At 54.0% G+C, this 11,187-nt stretch overlaps 2 protein-coding genes across 2 annotated transcripts; one reads left to right on the forward strand and one right to left on the reverse strand.

Annotated features, from left to right (window-relative positions):
* Positions 1-954: 954 nt before the first annotated feature.
* Positions 955-5,316, forward strand: Asic3 (acid sensing ion channel subunit 3). Its single transcript, XM_036182110.1, has 11 exons — positions 955-1,750; positions 2,918-3,068; positions 3,307-3,434; positions 3,592-3,787; positions 3,873-3,929; positions 4,033-4,180; positions 4,447-4,538; positions 4,617-4,696; positions 4,795-4,866; positions 4,966-5,024; positions 5,141-5,316. Exons 1-11 carry the CDS (start codon positions 1,214-1,216, stop codon positions 5,217-5,219), a joined length of 1,599 nt encoding a protein of 532 aa, XP_036038003.1. The 5' UTR covers positions 955-1,213; the 3' UTR covers positions 5,220-5,316.
* Positions 5,317-6,711: 1,395 nt separating this feature from the next.
* Positions 6,712-11,101, reverse strand: Cdk5 (cyclin dependent kinase 5). Its single transcript, XM_036182713.1, has 12 exons — positions 10,979-11,101; positions 10,324-10,412; positions 10,182-10,249; positions 10,037-10,097; positions 9,876-9,932; positions 8,546-8,641; positions 8,321-8,395; positions 8,068-8,164; positions 7,819-7,888; positions 7,315-7,375; positions 7,131-7,211; positions 6,712-6,990 (listed from the first exon to the last, which is right to left on the reverse strand). Exons 1-12 carry the CDS (start codon positions 11,013-11,015, stop codon positions 6,904-6,906), a joined length of 879 nt encoding a protein of 292 aa, XP_036038606.1. The 5' UTR covers positions 11,016-11,101; the 3' UTR covers positions 6,712-6,903.
* Positions 11,102-11,187: the final 86 nt, after the last annotated feature.

Consider the following 11,187-nt stretch of genomic DNA (forward strand, 5'->3'; position numbering starts at 1 on the left):
AGTGGGAGTGGGGAACTTGGTCACATCTATCAAATTAGTAAGGCAGTGGCCTCAACCCAGAAACTCAGTTTCAGGGAGTTTATGACATTGATAGCAAAGCTGGAATTGAAAGGCTGGAATCCTCAGTGGTCATCAGAGACGACATCACCTCCACAAGATGGCCTAGGACCACTTTCAGAAATGAGGATGCTTTCCAGGTGCTGGAGGTCATGATCCCTAGAATCTGCTCATCAAGAGAGAAAGGTGTAAAGTCACAGGGTACCCTGGATACCCTGGGGGTAGCAGGAGAGTCCATAGTCATTGTGGAGGAAGATAGCCTCACCAACAGCAGGGCCCGAGAACGAGGAGGAAGGGTCTGGGTCACCAAGCAGAAGGGTACACTCAGAACACAGAAGGCCGTTAAAATGGAACCTGAAGCGGGCCCTGGCCCTGGAATGTTGCTAGGAGGCTGGGGGCAGAGGAAGAGAAGACCTGCCTGTGCCAAACCTCCCACCACTCTCTAGCTTGGTCAAGAGCCAGGTCCACTCTGCAAACGAACAAATGACGCCAGGTGAGTTCACAGAAGGACAGGAGAGGCCAAAGGAGAGAGGGGCTGGACCAGGAATCAGCACTTACCCCTCAGGTCTGGCATTCGGGGGCTGTGCCTGGGAGCCTAAAGGGCCCCCAAGGCATCCCCAACCCCAATGTATATCTGGGCTTCCTTCAAGCCCTACCCAGGGCTGCTGCGGTTTCCTCCTGGCGCCTCTGGTCTCTGACAGCAGTGACTCCCCCCATGTTGCACTAATGGCTCAGCCTGGGGCCCCAGGGACCTTCCCTGCCCCCCCCCAGGCTGCTCTGCTGGCCCCCCAACCCCCCTCATGCTGAAACCTAATCCTCTGCAGCAGCTTCAGCTCAGTCCTGCTCAGCAGCCCCTGCCTGCCACTACTACCTCCTGCGCTCTACCTGGTCCTGCAGAGCCCCACGGAACCAACGCCTGTTCTGGGGAAGGCAGAACTGGACCGACGGTCATCTCATCCAGTCCTACCAGGCCAGTACTTTCACCTCTCCGTCTTGGCTCCTCCCCTCTCTACCTTCTCCTTTTCTCTCCTCCCTAGTCCTTGCTGGGCCACCTGAATCCCTTCTCAATCCCCCATTCATCCTACAAAACAGCCTCTGTTACCCCTTGGACGCCCTGTACCCAGTCAGTCAGTAGTCCCTTCTCTGGGCTCTAGCCATGAAACCCCCCTCAGGGCTGGAGGAGGCCCGGCGGCGACAGGCCTCAGACATCCGGGAGTTCGCCAGCAGCTGCACAATGCATGGTCTGGGCCACGTCTTTGGCCCTGGAGGCCTGACCCTGCGCCGTGGGCTCTGGGCCACAGCTGTGCTCCTGTCGCTGGCGGCCTTCCTCTACCAAGTGGCTGAGCGGGTGCGCTACTATGGAGAGTTCCACCATAAGACCACCCTAGATGAGCGTGAGAGCCACCAGCTCACCTTCCCAGCTGTCACTCTGTGTAATATCAATCCACTGCGGCGCTCACGCCTCACACCCAATGACCTGCATTGGGCTGGGACAGCGCTGCTGGGCCTGGACCCTGCTGAACATGCTGCCTACCTTCGTGCCCTGGGCCAGCCCCCTGCACCGCCTGGCTTCATGCCCAGTCCCACCTTCGACATGGCACAACTCTACACCAGAGCCGGCCACTCCCTTGAGGACATGTTGCTGGACTGCCGCTACCGTGGCCAGCCCTGTGGCCCTGAGAACTTCACAGTGGTGAGCCAGCTGCCCCTAAGACTCACTGTCTACAATCTTCAGCCTTGTCAGCCCAAGAGTCCCCCAAAACAGGGAACCTCAACACCCCTTGCCTGGGTATTCCTTCCTTCCTGCCAACCACAGGCTCTCCATCCACCAAGTCATTCTGTCTAGTCTAGGAAGTGGCATCTGGAGGTTCTCTCCATCTCACACTTAGACATTTGTGCACCTGGCCATGCCTCCCAGCAAGGACACCGACCCAAGCAAGCTGCAGGCCAAGGGCTAGCTGGTGGAGACACTGCTCCTAGGTTAAATTCAATACCCTGGGACTATTCTGGGGTAGAAGACCTCCATCTGCTAGGAGAGGACTTTCCGCTGTCTCATCCAAGTTTTGCCACCCAAGACAGGACAATAATAGATCCATTCCATCTTGTTCCAATTACCCCTGTGGGCTACGTCCAGGGCTTTGGTGAGAGGCAGAGGAGTTGGAGTGAGGAGGAGGTTTCCTCACCTCACATATCTATATGTGAGGCTAAGGGCATTGAGATGTGAGCAAGTGGGAGAGCTGCATGAGACCCGCTATCAAGAAGTCCAAAACATAAAACAAGTATGGTGGTGTACATCTTTAATCCCAGAACCTGGAAGCAGAGGCAGGAGGAGCCCTGAGTTCCAAGCCAGCCTCATCCATACAACAAAGCAAGTCCCAGGACTATATAGAATGTGTCTTGAAAAAAAAAAAAAAAAAGAAAGGAAGGAAGGAAGGAAGGAAAAAAAGAAAAAGAGAGAGAACAAGAAAGAAAAACCGAGATTCTTAAGATTAGGACAGGGTGGAAATTCAGCTAGGTCACCTAGATTTAGTAACCTAGGTCCAGTTCCCACCCCCACTCCACCCGTGCCCCAGGTACTTAGGTAACTCATTGGGTCAGGGGATCCATCCAAGGATTTGTTGTCCCTGGGTATGATGATTCATGCCTGTAATCCCAGCACTCTGTATCTGGAGGCAGGAGGATCAGGAATTTGGGACCATCTCAGCCACATAGCAAGTACCAGACAAGCCCAGGCTACATGCCTCCGCCCCAAGGGAAAAAAAAAGCCAACAGCAAAAAACAAAGAGAAGGGGCTGAAGGAGGGGAGTGTGCTCACGCCCAAGGGCTCCTTGAGAGAGAGGCTGTCCCTTTCTGCCCCCAGATCTTCACTCGAATGGGGCAGTGCTACACCTTCAACTCCGGCCTCCACGGGGCAGAGCTGCTCACCACTCCAAAGGGTGGCGCTGGCAATGGGTTGGAGATTATGTTGGATGTACAGCAGGAAGAGTATCTGCCCATCTGGAAGGACATGGGTGAGGGGCACAGGGTCATTTGCCCGTGAGGAGGGATGAGGGTGGAGGTATGCATGAGGCCGGGCAATCATAGAGACCATGGGAAGGAGAGGAGGCAGGTGTATAGGGAGGAGCCCCAGAGCACATCTTCTTGTGAGAAGAGGCAGGGCTGGCTCTTCCCAATCCTGAGGAGAGGGACTGCCAAGTGAATCTCTCCTGGGAGTGGAGTGTCTGGGGCCTTAAAGGCCCCTCCCTGCAGAAGAGACCCCGTTTGAGGTGGGGATCCGAGTGCAGATCCACAGCCAGGAGGAGCCCCCTGCCATTGACCAGCTGGGCTTCGGGGCAGCCCCAGGCCACCAGACTTTTGTGTCCTGCCAGCAGCAGCAAGTATGTTGGTTCAACTGCCTGTGCCTCCCACCCTCCCCAAACTCCTACCTCCTCAGAAGACCCTCAGACCCCAAGCCACAGTGCCTCAGCTTGTTCCTGGGGCCTTCACCCCAGCAACCTCTCTTAACCCAGTCTCCTCAATCTTGTCCCTCCACAGCTGAGCTTCCTGCCACCACCCTGGGGTGACTGCAATACTGCATCTGTGGATCCCGACTTTGATCCAGAGCCCTCTGATCCCCTGGGTTCCCCTAACCCCAGCCCCAGCCCTCCTTATAGTTTAATAGGGTGTCGTCTGGCCTGTGAGACCCGCTATGTGGCTCGGAAGTGTGGATGTCGAATGATGCATATGCCTGGTAAGGGGCAAGGGTCTGCTGGGAGTAGGGAATGGGGGGTAACCTAGGGGGCGCTCTCGGGCTCCATTCTCATCTTCTATCCTAGGAAACTCGCCAGTATGCAGCCCCCAGCAGTACAAGGACTGTGCCAGCCCAGCTCTGGGTAAGGGCACAACCCTTCAGTCTCCAAGTCCCCATCCACTCGGCCGTTGATCCCAACCCTCTGGCTGAGTGGTCCTGATCCCTGCTTTGCGGCCTGCCTGCAGATGCCATGCTGCGAAAGGACATGTGTGTCTGTCCCAATCCGTGCGCCATCACGCGCTACGCCAAGGAGCTCTCCATGGTGCGGATTCCTAGCCGCGCTTCAGCTCGCTACCTGGCCCAGAAATACAACCGCAGCGAGACCTACATCGCGTGAGCGAGGGACCGTAGCAAGACTGGAGGCACCGTGCCTGAGATGGGGCGGGGCGGGGCGGGGGGGGGGGAGCCCTGCACACAGCCCAGGATGGATTCATCTCCACATCATAATCGGTTCTGGGACTCTGGGCGAGCTGCTTAAACTTTCTGACTTGGGGGATGAAAATAACCCAAGGTTCTTGAAAGGGGCCAAAGCACCTACACCTACTTCCAGCTGGCGCCAGGTGGTGTCTAGCAAGCAGTTCGGGCTTCTTTTCCTCCAGGGAAAATGTTCTGGTTCTGGACATCTTCTTTGAGGCCCTCAACTATGAGACAGTGGAGCAGAAGGCTGCCTATGAAGTGTCGGAGCTGCTGGGTGTGTATGGAGTACCTGGGTCTGCAGAGGTGTGGACAGGGCAGGTGATTGTGAGCTGACAGCACTCTGCCTCCACAGGAGACATTGGAGGACAGATGGGACTGTTTATTGGAGCCAGTCTGCTTACCATCCTCGAGATCCTTGACTACCTCTGTGAGGTGGGACAGAACCCCAGACGTGATGGGGAGGAATTGGTCCACCAGTGTCCAGGGAGGTCGATGGTGACCATCTACCTACTCCCGCCACTTGCCCCCAGGTTTTCCGAGACAGAGTCCTGGGGTATTTCTGGAACAGAAGGAGCTCTCAAAGACGCTCTGGCAGTACTCTGGTAGTAGTCCCCTTGCCCTCCCCCACCCCTAGCATGATTTGGTCAAGGAGCTATGTGCAGCCATTTTGGCTGGTCTCTACCTTCTCCCTTTTCCCACAGCTCCAGGAAGGGTTGGATGGCCATCGAACACACGTTCCCCACCTCAGCCTGGGCCCCAGGTAATATGACACATGCCCCGTAAGGTCAAGGGACAGGAGGTCAAGAGGGCATTCAGGTCTATCTAGGGCAGAGCAGGTGGAAGGGCCCTGCCCCAGTGCTGTGGCTTGTCCCACAGGCCTGCCACCCCTCCCTGTGCCGTCACGAAGACACTCTCTGCCTCCCACCGGACCTGTTACCTCGTCACAAGACTTTAGACCTGCTGTGACCACTTGGCTGCACTGTGACATCCTGGGCATGTCCAGCCTGTACATCTTTGCTGTCTTCACCCTAATAAAGCTCTCGTGCATGTGCCTCAGTTTGCCTTACAGATCAGACATTAGCAGAGTCAATGCCAGCCTCCCCACTTCCATCCATTATCCAGTTGGGACCTGGTCCCCAGTTAGGCTTTACAACTCTCGGGGGGGGGGGATAATTTTAAAAGAAGACCAATCAATTGCACCTTCATGTTAACGAGCTTATCAAACCCATTTTAATTTTTTTTTTTTTTTTTTTTTTTTTTTTTGAGTAATGGGGACTGAGCCCAGGGTCTGGAAGACTCCTGCTCTGTAAGTGTACATCCCAACACTGTTGTTCTTCTGAAGCAGGGCCTCATATACTTCAAACTGGGGGTGAACTGTGCAGCCAAGGATGATCCCGATCTCCTAATTTTTCTGCCCACACCTATCAAATGTTGAGATTATAGGCATATACCACATTTGGCTTCCCAGCCCTTTTTGTATCTTGTTTATTTAGAAACAGAGTCTCACACTACATTGTCCAGATTGACCTTGCACTCTGCTGCCCACACTGGCCTTGCGGCTCTCCTGCCTCAGGCTTGTTGGTAGCTTGGAATACAGGCCTGTACCACCAGGCCTACCTCCTAGCAATATCTAAGAAGGCAGTCTCTCCATGCCCAGAGCTCAGATGTGATGGTCCACAGTGGGTAGTCACTGTACCAACAGTGTAGAGCCAGAACGAGGTGCTAACTAGCTCAGCAAGAAGGCGGAGGTGGCTAGTTTACACTGGGGGGTCTCGGTCCTGCCTGCATGGGTCACTGTAGGAAAGTTCTTGCCTTTCCAAGCTGCCAGGAGCTTTCCACAGGAGCTGACAGCCTATTTGAGACAGTGGAACTGAAAGTGCCCTGCCTTTCCCTTCCTGCCAAGAGGGCACCACTGGACCTCTACCTCAGCTCCGGTTTCCTTCTTTCGCTGTCCCCCAACCACTGGCAAACTGGCAAACAGGAACTGAGAAGGGCTGTTCTTTTGAAAGAGACCCTACACAGCTCCGAGTTTCTCCTGCCCCAGCCTACAACTCCAAGTGTGAAAACAGAGATGGGGGGCTCTATACGGAAATGTGGAGGCACCCATAGAGAGGCCTGGCCCATTCTCCCCCTTCTGGTGGAGGCTCGCTCAGCTTTGCACTCAGGCCAGCAGTGTCCGACCTCAGCACTGTGAACTGGCCTTTCTAAGCGGAGAAGAAAAGTGTGCAGCTGTATGTGAGCCTGCATGTGGAGACAGAGCCGCCATGATACAGTCAAAAGGATGGGGATCATGGCCTCCTGTCCCCGGTCTCGGGACACGTAACAAGGAAGAGCAGACGGTGGGCAGCTCATTGCACAAGCTGTAGGCAGGGTCACAGAGGGTGGTAAGTCAGCAAGGGTCCCCAGCCGCCCTCAGAGCCACCCCACCACCAACCACTTCAGCAGACTGTGGGAAAGGAGCCAATTTATGAAATTAAATAAAGTCCACGGAGGGAGTGAAAACCACGGGCCAGAGTAACTCTACCCTGGCTGGGCCCAGCACAGCTGGTGCTCAGTATCCCACACCCCACTTCTCCACCCTCCTATGAGGGAGGCTTAAATAGACCAGGCCCCAGCCTGGCCACCAGGGGTCAGAGAGCCTACGGGGGACAGAAGTCAGAGAAGTAGGGGTGTTGCAAGGCCTCTTCTGCTGAGATGCGCTGCACAGGGTTACACTTCAATAGGTTCTGCAGGTGGGAAGAAAGGCAGAGGTGGAGCTCAGACCAGGACAACCCATCATCGTTTTTGTCCCTCTGGGCAAGCATCACCATCCCCAGTTTCTTGGGCAGGCAAATGCCCCCATCTGCTTCTACCCTTAGGCACCTACCTGCAACAGGTCTCTTCCTGTGGCATTGAGCTTGGGTACGACGTTCACCAAGGACGTTGTGGCTGGGTACATTGGGTAGGGCTGCAGAGGAGGGCCAGGCAGAGTCAGGCCAGAGGTATGGAGCATAGAGTTGGAAAACAAAAGGGGCCTCTAATGGACCAAGACCTCCCATAGCCAGTCACACCTTATAGTCTGGCAGCTTGGTCATGGCGGGCCACTGTTCCTCCGTTGGTGTCCCTAGCAGTGTGTCCATGGGGTCAAGGGTCACTTGTGGGCAGGGTTGTACCTACACCTCAGGGACAAGGGGGAGGACTCCTCACTCCTGCCTGCCCTTTGCTCACACCATCTTACTCCACCCCCCAGCCCAGCCTGAGATGAACCCCATTTTTATAGTGTTTACAGTGGACCAGAAAATCCAACCTCTGGTGCTTGTGGTCCTAACAGACAGTCATTTTTTTTTCCACAAACCCCTACTCCTTTATCCTAAGGCCCACTGGAGTGACTTCTAATTCCCTCATCAGATGTGCCATCCTTACCACCAGGCCACATCTCTTCCACAGTGTGACCCCATGCAAGGACAATATGGCGGATCAGCAATGGCTACCTCTCATCCCTGCTCTACGCTCCATGCCCACTCCCTTTCTACAAAGTGGTGAAGGAGAGTGGGCTGAGGGCCCTGGAAGGATATCGAAAGATCCTCTTCAGCTGGTCATCCACATCATTGCCAGGGAAGAGAGGCCGCCCCGCATTAGCCAGCTCTGAGAAGAAAACAGGGATAAAACAGAGCACATGAAGGACCCGTCATTCTGACGTGCCCCTGTGCCTTCCAGCCCCAGCCCCAAGAACCCCTCTCCCTTCCCTCACAAAAGATCCTCCAGACCCTATTTGTTAACCCAGCTGGGAAAGACAGTGCCTCTGTAGAACCCCAATGTGTCACCTGCAAAGATGCAGCCGGCTGACCACATGTCGATGGACGTGGAGTACAGCTTGGCCCCAAAGAGGACATCCGGTGGGCGGTACCACAGCGTGACCACCTGGAGAAGACCCCACCCACAGGGATCCCCCCTCCCACTTAGAGAGCTGGAAGGAGGTCCAGGAGGTGGCTCAAAGAGCAGAGGAAACAGTGTGGTGTAGAGAAGCCACTGGGGGACTCCCTCCCTTCAACCTCATATACCACATCCCAGGCTCACCTCAGCAGAGTAGCAGCGGACTGGGATACCAAAGGCTCGAGCCAGGCCAAAATCAGCCAATTTCAACTCCCCATTCTGAGGGGAGATAACACAAAGAGGACATGGAGAAGACTTTTACATGGTTTAGGGCAGGCTCCAGCTTCCTCCACCCCATCCTACTCTCTCAATGCTCCCCATCCCTAACTCCAGCTTCTGTATTCTTGCTCCCTGTTCCCAGAGCAATACCCTGTTTATGAGCAGGTTCTGGGGCTTCAGGTCCCTATGCAGCACGTTGCGGCTGTGACAGAATCCCAGGCCTTTCAGCAGCTGGAAGAGGAATGACTGGGGGGAAGCAAAGGAGGAGGAGTCAGACCCACTGTGCCCTATAGCCTGTAGGACTTGCGGCAAGTCAAGAAGTCCATCCAATTATTCTGTAATTTTGTGTGTGTGTGTGTGTGTGTGTGTGTGTGTGTGTGTGTGTGTGTGTGTGTGTGTGTGTGTGTCTGTGTGTGTGCCTGTGGAGGCCAAAAGAAGGGGTAGGGAATCCTGGAACTGGAGTTACAGGTAGTTGTGAGCCACCCAATGTGAATACTGGGAACAAAATTCTCTGTAAGAGCAGCAAGTGCTCTTAACAACTGAACTGTCTTTTCAACCTTTCATCTAGTTACTTTAGACAATCTGCTTTGTATGCACTAGGTAGCAGCAGTACAACAGTAACCAAGTTTTCCTTGCATCTCACACCATTCTGGACTGACAAGTTGGTGAGCCTTCCTGCATCTCCAGTCCATGCTGGTCTCCCGTACATGGGTGCAATTTAGCACACACACCCTGACCATCAACACAAAAACAAAGCTACAGTATTATTCAGGACCCGATTCCTTTGGAAGCTGGGCCAGCGCACTTGGTCTTGGGCCTAGAACAGTGACTGGTACAATGTAAAACCTACAGCAAATATTTGTTTCGTTGGCCTCTCTCTCTTACTCCATCTCTCTTTCCTCTTAAGATTTACTTTATTTTTAAATTATGCGTGTATGTATGTGGGGGAGTGGTATGTGCATGTGAATGCAGGTGCCTTTAGTTGCCAAAAGTGGGTACTGGATCCCCTGGATCTGGAGTTACAGGTGGTTGTGAGCTACCTCATGTGGGTGCTGGGAATTGAACTCACATCATCTGCAAGAGTTAACTGCTGAGCCATCTTTCCAATCCCCTCTTTTCTTTCCTTTTTTCTTGCTTGTTTTTGCCCTGATGTTTGAGACAAGGTCCTGCCAAGTAGCTCAGGGTGGTCTTGAACTTGAGATCCTCCTGCCTCAGACTTGTGAGTGCTAAAGTTGGAAGTGTGTGCCACTATGCAGGGCTGGTGTTTGTTAAATGCATGAGATATTTCTCATGTGTCTCATCTCTTGAGTGCAAATGGCATCACTGAAATCAGATACTGTGAAAGTCAAAGAGAGTCACATAAAAAATGTTCACCAAGACTAGTAGCCCTTGGAACTCCAGGACCACAACCTGTTACTCAAGGAGTATTGATAGTGCAGGCACACCCAGGAGATGAGTCCCTAGACACTCCTCCCCTTACCTTCACAATCTCAGGGTCCAGGTCACCATTGCAGCTGTCAAAATACTTCTTCAGGTCCTAAATAGAGATGAGGGTGTAGAGACGAAGACAGAGTCCAACCTTCGTCTGGACTCCTACACCCTCCCATGATTACTAATCCCGCCCCCCCCAGCCCCTTTCACCTGATCACAGAACTCAAAAACCAACGTCAGCTTCTTGTCACTATGCAGGACATCATGAAGCCTAGAGAGAATGAAAGGCTCAGCCAGATCCCAGTACCTCTAGCATCCCAATACAGCCTAGTCTATCTCCTCCAACGGACCTCACCTAACAATGTTTTTGTGCTTCAGTTCTTTAAGTAGACAGATCTCCCGGAGGGCTGAACTTGGCACACCCTACAATAAGGAGACAGTAGTCACAGCCCACCCAAAATAGGCCTTATACCCCTCCCCCCACGCCTCAATCCTACCTCATCGTCATCATCCAGCCTGACACGCTTCAGAGCCACAATCTCATGGGTTTCCCGGTTTTTGGCCTTGAACACAGTTCCATAGGTGCCTAGTGGAAGGTTGGGGGTGAGGGAGAGGATCCTTCTCAACATCTTAGTGTGCAAGGGCAAGTTTTCAGGTGAAGGTTAGGTATGGAGTAGTTTTGTGAGTGAGGATGCCAAGGCGAAGGTACCTAAAAAAGCTCAAGGCTCCAGAGGCAGGGGGAATCTGCCATAAGCTCAGTGGGTGGGGGGTGGGGTCGGGAAATAGCGAGGAGTCATCTAAAAGAGCAGTGAAGGCCTGCAAAAATGTTAAGGTTGGAGGTTCTGCATTTTGAAGCGGGGGTTCCAGGTGAGGTTTGCAAGTGATGCTGAGGGTAGGGGTGAGAAATGCAGGAAGTGCGGCGGCTAGGAAGATCGGTCCACAGAGAATGCTAACGCTAAGAGCAAGAGTTTGCCACAAATGCTAACACAGGGAGAAGGGTTGGTGTCTGCACCAAGTGTTGGGCTCAGCGGCCAGGGCTTTTGCCCAGTGCTGAGGTCGGAGCCTGCAAGTATAGCTGACGGTAAGGGAGCTGGGACTGCAAGCAGGGTCTTTAGAAAAGGACCTTGCAGGAACATCTCGTGGTTCCATTACCTTCCCCAATCTTCTCCAGTTTCTCGTATTTCTGCATCGCAGCGGCCGCGGGGACCCCTGCGGGCCCTCGGTTCTAAGACTCCCGGCCCCGGCGTTGCAGAGGAGGTGGTACCCACAGCACCAGCCCCGCCCACCCGCTCCCCGCGCACAGGCGTCTGGGACTTGTAGTTCCTGTGTGGCCATGTTTCCCAAGAATGCCCGTGGCGAAG

This window comes from Onychomys torridus, chromosome 3 (assembly GCF_903995425.1).
Source record: "Onychomys torridus chromosome 3, mOncTor1.1, whole genome shotgun sequence".
Lineage (NCBI taxonomy): Eukaryota > Metazoa > Chordata > Mammalia > Rodentia > Cricetidae > Onychomys > Onychomys torridus.